The following is a 17,160-nucleotide window of genomic DNA, read 5'->3' on the forward strand; positions in this document are numbered from 1 at the left end:
TTTTAGTTTCAGAAACATTGAGCGGAATGTCCAGAGAGTTCCTGTTTACTCCTACCTCCTACCCCGCTTCAGTTTCCCCTGTTACTAACGTCTCGCATCAGTGTGATACATTTATTACAATTGGTGAACCAATATTGATCCATTTTTTTAATAAGGTAGTATCTCATTTTTTTATTGAAGTTTAGTTGATTTACAATATTATATGTTACAAGTGCACAATATAATGATTCACAGTTTTTAAAGGTTATACTCCATTTATGGTTATTATAAAATATTGGCTATTTTCCCTGTGTTGTACATTACATCCTTGTAGCTTATTTTATACATAACAGTTTGTACCGCTTAATCCCTTACCCCTATAATGACCCTCCCCTTTCCCTTTCCCCACTGGTAACCACTAGTTTGTTCTCTGTATCTTTGAGTCTGCTTCTTTTTTGTTATAATCACTAGTTTGTTGTATTTTTTAGATTCCACATATAAGTGATATCATATAGTATTTGTCTTTCTCTGTCTGACTTATTTCACTTAGCGTAATACCTTCCAAGTCCATCTATGTTGTTGCAAATGGCAAAATTTCATTCTTTTTTATGGCTGAGTAATATTCCATCCCATATATATATACACCACATCTTTTTCTTTTTTTTTTTTTTAGTGTTTGGGTTTTTTTTTCTCTTAACATTGTTATTGGAGTATAATTGCTTTACAATGCTGTGTTAGTTTCTGCTTTATAACAAAGTGAATCAGTTATACATATACATATATCTCCATATCTCTTGCATCTCCCTCCCTCCCACCCTCCCTATCCCACCCTTCTAGCTGGTCACAAAGCACCGAGCTGATCTCCCTGTGCTTTGCGATCCATTATTACTAGTTAAAGTCCATAGTTTACCTTTGAGTCCACTCTGTGTTGTGCAGTTCTGTAGGATTTAAAACATGTACAGTGACACATATCCACCATTACAGTCTTACACAGAAGTGTCCCTGCCCTAAAAGCTCCCTGTGCTCTACCTAGTCATCCCTGCACCCAAGTCCCTGGCAACCACGGATCTTTTTACTGCCTCCATAGTTTTGCCTTCTCCAAAATGTCATAGAGTTGGAATCATACACTATGAAGCCTTTCAGGCTGGGTTTTTTCACTTAGCAGTATGCGTTTATGTTTCCTCCATGTCCTTTCCTGGTTTGAGAACTCATTTCTTTATATTACCAAAGACATGGAGGGAGGTACCATGACTTGTTTGTCCATTCACCTATTGAAGGACATCTTGGTTTTTCTTAAGTTCTGGCAATTATGAGTAAACCTGCTACAAACATTCATGTGCAGGTTTTTGTGTGGCCATAAGTTCCAGCTCATTTAGGTAAATACCAGACAGTCATTGCTGGATCATACGATAAGAGTGTGTTTAGTTTTGGAAGAAATTTCCAAACTGTCTTCCAAAGCGGCTCTACCATTTTGCTTTCCCATCAGCAGTAAGTGAGCATTCCTGTTGCTCTCCATCCTCGCCAGCATTTGGTGTTGTCAGGGTTCTGGATTTGGGCCATTCTAGTAGGTGAGTAGAGGTATCTTTTTGTTGTTTTAATTTGCAGTTCCTAATGTCATATGATACTGAACATCTTTTCATATGCTTATTTGCCATCCATATATCTTTTTTCGTGAGGTGTCCGTTCAGATCATTTGCCCATTTTTTAATGGGGTTGTTTTCTTATTGTTGAGTTTTAAGAGGTCTTTGTATACTGTGGATACAACTCCTTTATCGGATAGTCTTTTTCAAACTTTTTCTCCCAATCCGTGGCTCATCTTTTCATTCTCTTAACATCCTCACACTTTTCATGCCTGCATTTTCTCATTTAATCCTCCCAACATTCTGTGAGCTATATAGTATTGAGCCATGTAGCATTTTCCTAAGAAAACCAAGGCTTAGAGAGATCAACTGACTTGCTAAGTGATGGAGCTAAGATCTGAACCCAGATCTGACCCATAGCTTCAGACCTCCCATCACCACGTCTACTCTCCTACTTGCCACAGGTTAGCCCATGTGGGAATAAATCTTGATCATTTTGTACTAAAGTACCCTTTCACAGTCTCAGAAGGTAGTCTCTATTTGGATGCTCTGCAGAGCCCGGCATGGTGCCTTGCATCTAAGTACCTGAATAGGGTGTAGAAAGCCCTCTTCAATCTGACCTCCCCCTACCTCCTCTGCCTCTTCTCCCACTGCTACTTGCCTCCCATTCCATGTTCACAAGACAAGAAACTGTTCGCAGGTCGCCCATATGCTTGCTTCTCCAGGACCTCTGCTCTCACTCTTGTTGTTCTCTCTGATGGAAAGACCCTTCCTCATTGGCCATTGGTCAAGCCTTACTTTCAGTTCCTCATTCACATATCACTTCACAAAGCCCTCTAGTCCCCACTTTCTAGACCTTGAAATTTCACTTCTGTGTACAGTCTGTCTCCCCCACTACATTGACAAACTCCCTGAGCACTTGGAAAATACTTTCCAAGTCCCTTCAGCAAGCCTGTGTGTAGTAGGTGCTCAGTGAATTTGTTCTTAATAAATGAATAAAGAGGTGATACTGACAAACGCCATCACCTGGTGGTTAGAGGCACCTCTCATCTTTAAGAATATTTAACTAAAAGAAATAAGTTTGTTTCTTTTCTTTTTCTTTTTAATCATATTTGCTTTCAGACGTTCAATTTCATTTTATATTAATGAAAATTCCCTTTCAATGTTTTACACCAGAATCTCTGTTTCCAGTGCTTTAGACCTCAAGGGCAGGCATAACTCAATAAATAAAGGAGATTTTTTGAATCGATAAGTCATTAGTGAGACCAATGAGTGAAAACACATTACACATTTTTCACTTTTTTGAGCCTTACAGTTTTGGTAACCGCTGGTAACAAGGCTTAACAGTCTGAGCTCAGAGTCAGCTGCTGGGTCTTGTCTGAACCCCTGCTGGGTGGATGTCCCCCAGGACACCCCACTGCAGGAGCTGGGGACCAGACACTTGCACAGACTGCACTACCTGTGAGATGCTAGAAGTCCAGGGACAGCACATCGTGTGAACAGAGCAGGGATTCAGGGTCAGACAGTCCTAAGATAGAATCCCAGCCACTTGTAGGCTGTGTAATGTTGGAAACTTGCTTAATCTCTCTGAGCCCCAGTTTCTTCATCTGTGAAACGGGAAGAATAAAAATACTACATCATTAGTATAATAATCTGTGGAGCAATTTGGAGGAATAAATGATTGAGTGAGATAATGTATGTGTATGTGAAGCCTCTGGTATCTACCATCAACTCCATAAAGATTAGCTTCAAACTCCTTCCGTACTTCACACCCCACTCCGCCACCCACCCAAAGGGATCACTTAGACCTCCCCCCCACTCCCTCTGGTTGATTCCACGGAAACTCTTCCCCATGATGAGTAAGAAACATGGCATCCAGTGTAGCTCAGTATCTAGCACAGTGCCTGCCGTCTGGCAGATGCTCACTTAACTATTTTTGAATTGATTAATTAGTTAATGAATGAATGGACGTGGGATGGTGTCCTGTCCAGCCCCGGCCTGCTTGTCCACCCTTGGTCCCATTCCTTGCCTTCTCCTGCTCAACTTTCCATCATAGGAATCTGACCCTTGCAGGTTGCATTTCTCAGCCTCTCTTGTCAGCTGGCTACTGTTTGGCCAATGACGTGCACTGCTGGGAGATTGGAAGGTGGGAGAAAGGAAGGAGCCGGGGCATTTCTCCCTCTGTGTCCCAATCAGAGCCACCTTCTTGAACAGTGAGGGAGTCTCCTCCTCTTCTCCAGCTCCCACCAGAGAGGTCCACTGCAGCTCCCGCTTCCACAGGTGGCCCCCAGCCCTGGGCTCTGGTGCCCTCGCTTCCTCCCTCTGTTCCACCGACCCTGGGGAGGCAGTGCCTCCTTGTTGACGTTTATCTCTGAGTTACTTCTCCCTCCTCCCTTTAGCCTCTCAACTCTTCCATCACCCAGGTAACCACTTCTCTGTCATTAATTCCCTCTGCTGTGTACCCTTGAAGTACTTTCTACTATCCTGCTTAGACCCCTCTGGGGAGCCAGGAGTGTCTGAGCTCAGAGTTAAGAGAACCCCACTCTTCCAAGCTCCACCATCCACTGGCCATGTGGCCATTCAATCCTTGGGAGCCTCAGTTTCCTCATTTGTAACAAAGGTTAACAGCATCCATCTTACTTCTCTCCCAGGGTCACTGTGAGAGTCCACTGAGATAATCCATTCATCTACTCACCAAGTACTTACTGAGTACTTGTCACAGGTGCATGCAGAGGACAGAACAAGGAGCAAAACACCTAATGTCCCTGTTCGTGGGGGTTCCAGTGAGTAGTAATAGGTGGCCTTGTATACTGAGAAGTTCTGGAAAAAGCTAATGGGATTTGGTGACCCGACTTCCTTGATCCCCATAAACCTTTGGGGGTGCCCAGAGTTCTCCAGTCCACTTATGGGGAGCCCTAGCCCTGACCTAGAGTAAGGTGGCCTGGCCAGTGGATGCAGCAACACGCGGTGATACGTGCATAGTGACGGGGACAGAAAGCTGAGCCCCTTCCCCCACCAGACCCAACCCAGGTGTTCTGTTTGCGTGTCCTCTAGCATATCGGAGCTCACTTTAATTAACTGTAAAGGATTAGCCTGATTCTTCTGCTGTAATAGGTTTTTCTTTTAATCATTTTTATTTGGTGTTATTTGAAATAAGCGTGCCATTGACTAAAGCCTGCAAATCTTGTTTGTGCCTAGATTGTTTTTGAAATGGTTTTCTCTGTAACACAATTTTTAGTTATTGATGACCTCTTTTAATATAGTGCTTTAGTCGGCTTCACTTGAATTATAATATTGATAACAATATGTGGCTGACAGTCTATTTGCAGCAATATTCCAAGAGGCAAAAGGCAAGCATTTGTGCACTTGTGGAAAATAGGTAAATTTGCCAGTTTTAAGCAAGCATGAAAATGGGGCATATTAATTTGGATCTAACACCTCTCGCTTCCTGAGTGTTTTCATATGGTCTTTCCTGTGTTGTCTTCTGGAGAAGGCATTTCCATCCCCATTTTAATGACAAAATCACTAAGATTTAAAGAAGCAGGTCACTCTCCCCGGTAGGTAATGACAAAACCAGAATCAGAAGGGCAGGTGGAAAAAAAGAGAAGAAGCATATACAGGCCCATTTTTAAGGCACAGTAATCTCCCTAAGCCTCTATTTCCTTATCTGTAAATGGGGATAATAACGGAGGGTGATGCTAGGGGTTAAATGAGAGCGTGTCTGTCAGTAGCATGGTGCCTGGTACATGATGATTGATAAATCGTGGCTCTAAAGCAGGGCAGAGCTCACCCGAAGCCTTCTCATCACCCATCCCCTTGTTTTCTGCTCTCTCTTTGCAGATGACCATTCTCGAGTGAGGCTGCTGGTGCTGGATGGAGACCCACACTCCGACTACATCAACGCCAACTACATTGATGTGAGGCTCTCCACGGGGCTGGGCAGCTGGGTTCTGGGGTTGGCTGCGGTAGGCTCAAGATCTGTGGCTGTGCCTCCAGCCGCTTCCCCGGACAGTGGCCCTCCTAGAACAGGTCCAGAGGGTCTGGTTCCTCCCTGTAACTAGTGTAACCCACGCTGATTAGCCATCTAAAGCTGCATCCACTTTCAGGCTGGCTGGAGTAGCCTGCTCTGTGGGAACCCAGGATTGCCAGTCTTGTTCATTCACCCATTAATTCTTTTGTATGTATGTCCGTTTACCCATTCATTCATTTATTTGAAGGTACAGCCATTTATGCAACAAAAATTTCAGAATACCTACTGTATGTTGGATGCTATAGGAACCATAAAGCTAAAAATGCCATGGTCTCTACCCTCTAAAACCTTAGCAGGAAGATAAGCTGTGCACATCAATAATTCCAGGGCAAACTAGAAAGTGGTGAGTGTCATGAGTTCAGATAAAATGCTACAGGGATTCAGAGGTGGGAGGGAAAAAGTCACTTTTATATCGGGAATGTGAAGTGTGATGTGAACCAAAGCTTCAAGCACAGGTAGAATTTAAAATCAAAGAGGGGGATGATGGGCCTCTGCCAAAGAAAAGCACAAGCTGAGATGTAGCAGAGGGTGTGTAGCAGCTCAGTTTGAGGGGAGCAGAGACTCTATAACGGGAATAGTGGAAAATAAGGTTGGAGCTAGATCACTAATGCTTTGTGATCAAACGTAGGAAGTCAGACTTTATTTTGTAGGCAAGAGAAAGCTATGGCAAGTTTTTGATCAAGGAGGTGACCGGTTCAGAGCTGAGCTTTGGGATGATTTATCTATTGCCCAGGGTAAGATAGATGAGAGGGAAGAAGGTATGGGAATAAGACCCCCAATTAGGAAAGGGGGCTGCTTCCGTGTTCCAGAGAATATGGAGGAAGGAACTAAATACAACAGGAGCCAAGACAGGCATACACGGAAGTAAGAGTTTGTAAAAGGGAAGCATGGTCACTGGGGCCAGAGAGACATCCCAGAATGACCGATGCAAGCCAGGCTTCTGAGGACCTCAGGTAGGAGCCCGAGAACCTTGACGAAAGGCTCAGAGATCCACCTTGGTGCCTCTGACTCCCAGGTGTTTTTATAGACAAGCTATAAGGCACTGTGGCATGCTTTTGAATTCCCCATTGTGTATTGAGCCTTGTGTTAGGCATTTGCCTGTTTGCCCTCAGATCTATTCCTTGTCCTTCCCTGTTCTGCTTTGTGTTGCTGGTATGCGTGTGTGTCTGTGTGTGCATGTGTGTGTGCGTTTTTGCGCGTGTGCATGTTTCTATGTGTGTGCATGTTTGTGTGCGTGTGTGTGCATGTGGGTGTGTTTGTGTGCATGTGCGTGTGTGTGCGTATGTGCGTATGTGTGTGTGCGTGTGCATGTGTGTGTGTGCATGTGCGTGTGCGTGTTTGTGCGTGCATGTGTGTGTGCGTGTGTGGTATGTGTATGTGCGTGTGTGCATGTGCGTCTTTGTGTGTGTGTGCATGTGTGTCTTTGTGTGTGTGTGTGCGTGTGTGCAGGGAGGAAAGTGAGCTGACCCTTCAAGGAAGGTGCAGTGGGAGATTGGCAGGTGATGGGAAGGGAGAAGCCATCCTATTTATCTGCCTCTCTTGTTTCCTGGGATGGCAGCTCCAGCAGTGGCTTCATCCCATTTGTGGCTCCATCAAGCAGGACCACCAGAGTGATCCAGCCTCGACAAGGTGGCCCCAGCTCCTGGGCTCTGGCGACTTCTCTGTCTCCTGTTATCTGCTGGTTCTAGGGGTGACCACATCCTCTTGCTGTTGCTGATCTCTGGGTGGCCTCACTGTTCCATTTTGCAACTCAGGTCCTCCATCACCTGTATAACCAGCTCCCTGTGCTGAATTCCCTCTGTCTGAAACACCTGGAATGGTTCTCCACCTGGACTCTGGCTAACAAGAAAATTCACAAGGAGATGGCCAGTTCTGAGCAGCCTGTCTCCAACCTGGAGAAAGCACTCAGCATTCACCCATCATGCCTTCTACCTTTCCCTCATGCATCTAGTATTCATTTCTCACACACAGCAGATCCTCCACTGTGTGCTGGGAACACAGACCTTAAAAGGGACTCAAGTCTGGTGAGGGAGTCAGATAAGAAAAGAGACCCTCAAAGAGCAGGGGCCATGAGAACGTAAAGGAAAATCAAAGCCTCAAGGTGGGAGTGGTGTGGTCAGTGAAGCCTTCCTGGAGGAGGTGACACAGTGCTGCTTTAGCCAACGAGTGAGAGTCAGCCGATGGTAGTCAGGCAAGAAGGACCGATGGTAGCTGAAGAATTATTGATCACCTCTAGTGTACCAATGTTGCCTTAACTAGTATCACAACTCACGAAGTAAATGCCATTACTACCCATTTCCAGATGAGTGAACTGGGGCTCTCAAGGTTATGAAACTTCTCCAGGATGTGAGGGAGGGGACAGCAGGAGTCTGCATCGGCGGTGCCTCCCCAGCCATGCCCTGCTGGCTTTAATAACGACGGTCATGCAACAACAACAGCCCAGGGCTCTAAATGAGCCACTCTTGGGCCCTGTGAGGGGTGGTTTTAGGTGAATCTGTTTATTGAGACCTCCCAATAGCCCTCTAGGGTAGGTGACCACCCCCATTTTCCAGATAGGGAAGCTGAGGTTTAAAGAGATTGCACAGCCTGGGCGTGGGCATCTGGTCCGTGGCAGAAGCAGGCTAGAAATCAGACCCGAATGACTCCCAGGCCAGGGCTTTTGGTCCTGCTCCTCCTCACCCACTCAAAAGACACCACCTTGCACGCAGCACACAATGGGGACTCGGGCAGCACGTGCTGAACCAAACTGAGTTGGTTCCTTCCATTTCCCCTTGACTTTGACTCTGGCTGAGTGGATGTGGCAGCCCTGACAGCCATGCCCACGAGGGGTCTGCTGGCCCAAGTTGCCATATCTGGTATTCATTGCCTGAGTGCTAACCTCTGGCAAAAGGCATTTTCCTGGATAGACAATCCAAAGTTGAGGAAGGACGTGACTGCGGTCAGAGCCAAGATGCACTTTGGTATTTATAGGCAACAAAGGAAATTGCTTTAAATGCAAGTGAATCTCTGCCACACCAGTACTAATAACAGCACCCATTTCTACCAGGTTCTTATCATCACAATGCATTCTGAGAGCCTTTAAGGATAAGAGGCCAGAGGTGGAGGTTAAGAGCTTGCTCAAGGTCACACAGCTAGAATCCAGTTCTCTGCCCACCTTCTCCCTCTCTCTAGGAAGTAGATTGTGCAGACAGGCCAAAGTCTCTGCTAGATGCTATCTTAATAAGTGATACTGGACTCTGTGCTGTGGTTAGAGTCAAGGGCTCACGAGACCAAAGTTGTGACATGAATTCAGTCCTTACAGAGGCCACATTGAATCCAGGCCTTTCTGCTCACTAGCTTATGATCTTAGGTAAATTATTTACCCGTTCTGATGTCTGTAAAATGGGATGATGCCAACCCGCAAGAGTGTGACAACTGATGTGAAGTGTCTATCTGTCAGGGTCCCATTGGGAGACAGAGGGTCACTCAAAGGGAATTTAATAAGAGTAGGAACAGGATTAAAGGAAACTAAAGGGGGAGGCAAAGTGGCAGGAGTTCAGTATCCCCAGGCTAGAACCAGCAGGAAGCTCTCAAGCTCCTGAGAACAGGGAGAGTAGCTGTCAGCAGGGGGCTGCCTGATTGGAGCTGTAGCCTTTGATGGAAAGTCAAGGCCAAGCCATGGTGACCTGATAGGGAGAGACCCAAAAGAACATACACCCCAACCTCCCAATGGCCTCTGAGCTTCTGCTGCTTCTCCACATTGACCAAACCCAGCCAGCAGCTGGAGGACATGGAAGCCCATGGTGTCGTCCATATGACCAAACCCAACTAGCAGCTGGAGGGCATGGAAGCCCGTGGTGTCGTCCATATGACCAAACCCAACTAGCAGCTGGAGGGCATGGAAGCCCGTGGTGTCGTCCACGTGACCAAACCCAACTAGCAGCTGGAGGGCATGGAAGCCCGTGGTGTCGTCCATGTGACCAAACCCAACTAGCAGCTGGAGGGCATGGAAGCCCGTGGTGTCGTCCATGTGACCAAACCCAACTAGCAGCTGGAGGGCATGGAAGCCCGTGGTGTCATCCATATGACCAAACCCAACTAGCAGCTGGAGGGCATGGAAGCCCTGTGGTGTCGTCCACGTGACCAAACCCAACTAGCAGCTGGAGGGCATGGAAGCCCGTGGTGTCGTCCATGTGACCAAACCCAACTAGCAGCTGGGGGGCATGGAAGCCCGTGGTGTCATCCATACAGGTCAACCTCCCAGGGCACGAGCAGAGCAGGGAAGGGAATAGAGAGTCAGTGGAGGGACAGAGAAGACACCAAGCATGAGCTCCTTTTAGCACAGTGTGAGCAGTACGGGGTGGAGGGGAGGGGGATCACATCAGTTGTGACCCCCTGTACACTCCAGCAAAGTCAAAATTCCCAGGGTCTCTGTGGGGATTCTGGGCAGACACACCCTAGGTAGCTGTCTAGGGCTCACCCCTTGGCCCTGGTTTCCACCCAGTGCAAATCCTCCTTGCACTCCAGAGGGCTGACTGCCCATGCTAGAATCATTTATCCACAATTGGATCTTGATGATTCATTAAAACAACTCCATGTGGATAATGAGCTAGATGGGGCCAGCCCTGTGTAGGCCTCCAGAGGCCGTGGTTCTCCTCCTGTCTGAACCATCCCTCCGGCACGTTTGTTTGCACACCCGAGAATGTATTGGACACTTGAATCTGTTATAAATTACCAGTCTGGAAATAAATATCGTCTCTGGGTCCCCAGTAAGTAACAGATGCATGAGCGTGGAGCGAGATAAACGCATGTTGGATGCAAACCTCTTTCCCACTGCTCACAGGCAGCTGGAGGCAGGCCCAGTGCCGGTTTGCAGTCCATGTATGCATGCTGTGTAGGTGGGACTTAAGTGAACTCAAAGTTCTTTTAAGGTTATAGGAAGTTTTCTGTACCCGCTCTTGGGAAATCCCCAGAGCAGCCCCAACTGAGCAGTACATTTCCTTTCATCTCCATTGCTGAAGAGTCAGGTGGTTAGAATGCTTTCTCTTGGGGACTGCGTGGGTTTCTGGAGGCCAGAGAGGGTCACTTGACTCGGATGCCACGTGTGGACAGGAACACAGCATGCATGCGTTCATGCTGTATGCATTTATCAGGGCTGACTGCCCAGGCAGACTTATCCATGCTGGGGACACAGCCATGAGCAAGCCCGTTACAGCCCTGCCCTGCTGGAGCTCTCATTCGACTGGGAAAACAGATGATAAGCATGTAACTAAACAAAGACTTTGGTGGTGAGTGCCCTGGAGAAAAGTAAACCAGAGAAAGCAGAAAGAACCAAGGATGTCAGGGTGGGCAGGTAAGGGCTGTCTGTGGAGGTGACTGCCGTCCCAGCAGAAGCCTGGATGGAAGGGGGGAGCAAAGCACTTGGTTATGTGGGGACAGGCACGGCAGGCATGGGTAGGGGCCAGTGCTAAGGCCTATAGGTGGAAACATGATGGCTGCTTCTGAAGAAGAGCAAGACAGCCAATGAGCCATGGGGAGGGTGGTAGGAAAACTGAGAATATTGCTGAAGGGATGAAATGGGAATAACAGGGGTGTTGAGATGCCCAAACTAGGCTTAAGGGGCCAGTTCAACTCCAGTGACCTCAGAGAACACTTCTCTGGCCTCCTGGCACATTGTCCTCTTGGTGGCCCTTATCCCGGTTTGTTGATGTCTACAAGCTGCTCAGAATCTGAGCCCACATCCATCAGGTCCACTTTTGTACTTCCAGCGCCTTGTACGGAGTAGTAGATGCTCAGTTAATACCTGTCAATTGAGTATTGAAGGACTGAGTGAGCAAACAAATGAACAAAATAGTGAAACCAAGTCATCTCACTCCCACAGTTCAAATGTGAATTTCTTGCTCAGAATTTTCATCCCATTGACATTGAAGTGTGTTAGAATCTTCCAAATCCCATGCATTTTGTCTTTTGCCTTTTGTCTGCCAATTAAGGCCTTAAGGGAATGCCCCAACCTCACCTCAGAGACATGTTCATGCATGTATGCCACCGAACAGTCTCTGCTGAAAACTATACCCAGCTCTGGGTGGCCTGTCCCATGGCCCAGAAGGAGAAAGTATTAAAAAACAAACAAACAAACTTGTTGCAACATGCATTGTAAGGGTGTTAATTGGGCATCTACCAAGCCCTGCAGGGCTTAGGAGGAAGGAAGGCTCATTTGAAGTGCAGTGTGGGAAGCTGGGGCATAGGGTACATGGAAGGGCCCGGAGAGGGACAACTGGAAATGAGGCTGAAGATGAGGATGGAGACAGGGGATTCGTCCCAAGCTAAGGCGTTTGGACATTATTGTACAGGCAGCGGGGAGCCACTGCAGGCTTTTAAGTGGGGAAACAACATAATCATATGTACACTGGGGAGTTCACTCTGGCAGGAAGCAGATGGGCTCTGGGACTGGACTGGAGGCAGGGAGGCCAGCATGAGGCTATTGTCTTGGCCCAGATCAGGGAGGATGAAGGCTGTAAGAAGGAATGATGTGGGGATGACAGGAGAGGATGGGCTTGAGAAACCGCATCTTTCCACACTGTAGGGTACTGTTTTCTGTTCCCAAGCCTACTCAAGAAGGCTCCCATAGTCTGATTCTTCCTGTGAGCCTGGGAAGCCCTGTCCATCTTAACTCAAAGGAACAGAGAGCTCTTTGTCCCTCTCGTCTTCCTTCCTACCTCTCACGGCTCAGAGAAGGGCTCAGTTACTACATTTATAGGCAGAGCAGGAAAGCAAAGGGGAGGGGAGGGCTTCCCATCTCAGGATCTCCCTGATGGCCAAAACAGACTTTTAATCATGGTAGGCACTCAGTGAATGCTTTCCAGATACACAAAAAAATAACAATAATAGCAAAGACATATATGTTAAATCCTAGACCAGTGCCTGGTACATAGTAACTGTCATATATTAACTCACAACCCTAACAGCAAGGCTGTAATGTAAATGCTGTTATCCCCATTTAACAGCAAAAATTAATTGAGGCACAAGGAGGTTAAGTAACCTGCCCCAGACCGCACAGCCTAAAAGGGACGGAGCCAGGATTCACACCCAGGCAGTTTAAATTCAGAGTCCGTGCATAAAACCGCCATGCTATGCTGCCTTTCTTTTTTTTTTTAATTTATTTTGTTGAAATGTAGTTGGTTTACAATGTTGTGTTAATTTCTGCTGAACAGCACAATGATTCCGTTATACACATATATATACATTCTTTGTCATATTCTTTTCCATTATAGTTTATCACAGGATTTTTTTTTTAAGTTTGCATTTTCTGATTGTAGGAATTTGTAAGAGTAGCTGACCGTTGAAATTGGAACTCTTTTTTTTTTTTTTTTTTTTTTGTGGCTGTGTTGGGTCTTTGTTTCTGTGCGAGGGCTTTCTCTAGTTGTGGCAAGCGGGGGCCACTCTTCATCGTGGTGCGCAGGCCTCTCACTATCGCGGCCTCTCTTGTCGCAGAGCACAGGCTCCAGATGCGCAGGCTCAGTAATTGTGGCTCACAGGCCTAGTTGCTCCACGGCATGTGGGATCTTCCCAGACCAGGGCTTGAACCTGTGTCCCCTGCATAGCAGGCAGATTCTCAACCACTGCGCCACCAGCGAAGCCCAGTTTATCACAGGATATTGAATATAGTTCCCTGTGCTATACACTAGGACCTTGTTGTTTCTATATATACTAGTTTGCATCTGGTAATCCCAAACTCCCAATCCATCCCTCCCCACCCCCTCTCCCCCTTGGCAACCACAAGTCTGTCCTCTATGTCTGTGAGTCTGTTTCTGTTTCATAAATAAGTTCATTTGTGTCATATTTTAGATTCCACATATAAGTGATATCATATGGTATTTGTCTTTCTCTTTCTGACTTACTTCACTCAGTATGATAATCCCTAGGTCCATCCACGTCACTGCAAATGGCATTATTTCATTCTTTTTATGGCCAAGTAGTATTCCATTGTATATATGTACCACATCTTCTTTATCCATTCATCTGTCAATGGACATTTAGGTTGTTTCCATGTCCTGGCTATTGTGAATAGTGCTGCTATGAACATAGGGGTGCATGTATCTCTTTGAATTATAATTTTGTCCAGATATATGCCCAAGAGTGGGATTGCTGGATCATATGGCAACTCTAGTTTTTTTTTGAGGAACCTCCATACTGTTTTCCACAGTGGCTGCACCAATTTACATTCCCACTAACAGTGTAGGAGGCTTCCCTTTTCTCCACACCCTCGCCAGCATGTTATTTGGAGACTTTTTAATGATGGCCATGCTGACCAGTGTGAGGTGGTACCCCATTGTGGTTTTGATTTGCATTTCTCTAATAACTATATGTTGCCTTTCTGGTTGGTCTCTCAGCAGCTTGTTTATTGGGCATTTGCTCTGGGATTCACACGGTGCTAGGCTCCACAGAAAATTTTTTAAAACTTAGGAGGCAGTGTTTGTCCTCAAGAAGCTGACAACCTCACTAAGAAGACAGGACCACTCAAACAAAGAGTTTAGGTGGGGCTGTTGATTCCTGGTGGTTAATCCAACAGTTGTAGCCATGACACTGGCCTTGGGTTGTCACTGACAGTCAACCCAGGTGTTCCTAGAGTATGCCAGGTAATTATTACAAAGTACCTACTAAATATTTATGGAGCAAGTGGAAGTCTGAGGTAGAGAGATGTACAGGGGACTTAGACATGAATCTTTGAATCAGAAAGTGGATCCAGAACTTCTGAGACACCATCATGTCTGTTTCTCCACGAACCATGCAGATGACTTTTCTGGTTGATTTCCTAAAGAAGAGGATCTTGAGGCAGCTTATCCTCCTCAGCAGAACACAAAGACTCATCAGCAACGTTTAAGACAAAAATAGGTGTTCATCAGACTTTCGGGTTTGTTTTCTCCTGAGATTGTTAACTATAAAAGAAAGTGGAGTTTCAGGACTTTCCAATACCCTCTCCATCAACAGGCTCCATAATTGGCATCTATATATTTTTTTAATTTATCCTTTCGTTCATATGTTTACTCATTCAATAAATACTAATTACATTCAATGTTATGTACTAAGTGCAGATCTGTCTCCAAAACTTGAACTTCTACCCAGTGTGATATACTTCCTCTCTGTAACAAGAAAGGGGACCCTCCATGTAGGACATGCCCACACAAAAGAGAAGGTTGTCCTCAACCGTTCCCCAATGATTAGGATTATGGGGCACCAGAGTAACCACACATCAGAGCCCAGCAGGGCCTACTGAAGACTCTGTAATGTACAGGGAAATCAGAAACTGATCTCTGAATCTGAAAGTGGCTTTATCAGTCTCTAGGGCACACCTACCTGGGGTCTCCCGCTTCAATGAAAGGAACTTCAGTTCCAAGCCCAGCCATGTAGCACAGAGAGGCAGTGTGGCATCTTTTTCTAATTGTTACTGATGCAAGGAGCCAGCAAGGTGATTGTTTTCTTCTTTCAGGTGCCCTACGGGGCCTTGCACAGTGTCCTGCATGTAATCACGGCCCAGGAAAGACCTGGTGGTGGTTGATATCCCACAGAAACCTGAAGATTCCTTTTCCACCTTTTTCTGGGTGCATAGCCATAACTGATGGCCATCTGATTTTTGCTCCCAGTCCGTGGCTCCAAGGCAAGCCTGTACGGGCCGCTCACAAGGAGCTATAATAATAGCTAACATTTAGTGATGGACGAAGCATTTTACATGCATTATCTTATTTAATCTTTGCCACTTCTCTGGGAAATGTCTAATGCTAGTTTCATTTTGCTTATGAAGAGACCGAGCCTCGGAAAGGATAATTGTTAGTATTGTGCTGTTTGTAAGATTCACTGTACTTTTCTTTTGTCATCCAGGGGTACCATCGACCTCGGCACTACATTGCTACTCAAGGTAAGTGCCCTCCTTTTCCTCTAAAGGGCCCTTGCCTTACACTGGAGGAGAGGAATGAGCTTCTACTAGCCAAGAAGTCATATAGGAGCAGGGCTGGAGAGCCTCCCGAGGTCTCGAGATTGTTCATTTGTTTGGGAAGGAAGGAGGTGACAAGTTCAGCTATCGGGGCAGGGACATAAGGGAGAGAGGAAGGAGGTGTCACTAGGAAATGGTCAAGAGAGATGGGCCCTGGACCAAAAGCATCAGCCTCAGGCATGTGCCATCAATATCCACCATCTGGAACTGGAGCTTTTGGTGCCTTAGCTCCTCGATGGGTGTGTGCACGGGAGAGAGAGGCAGCCGATGCTCCCAGAAAGCAACTTACCAGGATGTTATCAGAAGACTTAAAAATGACTATACCTCTCAAACAGTGCTGGGAGGAAATCCTGTGGATGATTATATATATGTGGACAGTGACACATATAATAAGATACCCTTCACAGTGTTATCTAACAGGAAAAAAAGTGAAAAATCTTAAATGCCCATCAATTGGTAGATTGGTTAAAGTGTGACACTTCTATATTATGGAAAATTATGCAGCTGTGAAAAATGTCATGGCAGGTAAGAGTTTTTAAGGGCATGGGAAAATACGTATAATAGATAGAACGCTTATTATAGCAAATACAATAAATATACACATATATGTATATTTATACAGAAAAATGGCATTCAAACTTTTGTATCAGATACACTTATTACTCTTGTAATTTTAAAAATGATGGAGGCCCAGGACATGGAAAGAGAAATTCCCAAGGAAATTGCTTTGGACTCTCAGGTTCTGTCTCCCATTTCTTGTCTATTTTTCTTCCCTCCTTTCTGTCCAGGCTCCAGACAAGTGCCTTTGTCAGGCTCAGAAGCGGGCACCTTCTGTCTGTGCTCTCAGCATCTGACTCCCGGCAGCTGCTCTGCCCTCCCACCCCACCCACACCCCAATTTCCTTCCCGTCTCTCACTGAGGTTCTGGAGCCCAATTTTTGAAAACTCCCTTAAGCTATGTCATTCACCCCTAATATAAGGTGATGGTTGGCGGGAAAGTGGGGCTGGTGGAAAGGGTCTGAGCAGGAGAACGACGAAGAGGAGAAGCTGCGGGCATTTCCAGGGGACGCCGCAGACCCTGCTAGCTGGAGTACGGCTTTTCTCGTGCGCACTCTGACCTCACGCGCTTCAGTCCCCAGTCTCCGCTACTTGTGTCCCAATAGGAATCACTGACCTCACTCTTGCTCACCCATCCGGAGCCTTGACCGACCAGCCAGGAGGGACAAGCCTCTTGTCTGCTTCCTTGCAATTGCAGTCTGACCCTGACACCTTCTCTGTTGGCAGGTCCCATGCAGGAGACCGTAAAGGACTTCTGGAGAATGATCTGGCAGGAGAACTCGGCCAGCATCGTCATGGTCACAAACCTCGTGGAAGTGGGCAGGGTAAGCCCCTCCTGTGGGTAGCTGGATGGAGTTTGCTGGCTGGCGTTCCACTCCCCAGCATCTCTTTGTGCCAAGCGCCTCCCGTTCCACATTTCACCCTCACGGCACCCTACGAGTGAGAACTCCTCCCTCCTGTTCATAGTCGAGGAACGTCTTTTCCCTGCAAAACCCTCTCACCCCTTTCTCCACCCTCACTCTCTGCTGATGATGTCATCTCATAGAC

At 46.5% G+C, this 17,160-nt stretch overlaps 1 protein-coding gene across 1 annotated transcript in view; it reads left to right on the forward strand.

The window, feature by feature from the left end:
* PTPRT (protein tyrosine phosphatase receptor type T) overlaps positions 1 to 17,160 on the forward strand; it is a gene marked incomplete at both ends in the record, with an annotated part of 1,089,241 nt that overhangs the window by 1,025,058 nt on the left and 47,023 nt on the right. Inside the window, 3 exon segments of the mRNA XM_081255209.1 lie at positions 5,400 to 5,476; positions 15,445 to 15,481; positions 16,840 to 16,937. Of these exon segments, the coding sequence (XP_081111335.1) occupies positions 5,400 to 5,476; positions 15,445 to 15,481; positions 16,840 to 16,937 (212 nt within the window).

Source organism: Mesoplodon bidens (assembly GCF_964165515.1).
Source record: "Mesoplodon bidens genome assembly, chromosome: 15".
Taxonomy (NCBI): Eukaryota; Metazoa; Chordata; class Mammalia; order Artiodactyla; family Ziphiidae; genus Mesoplodon; species Mesoplodon bidens.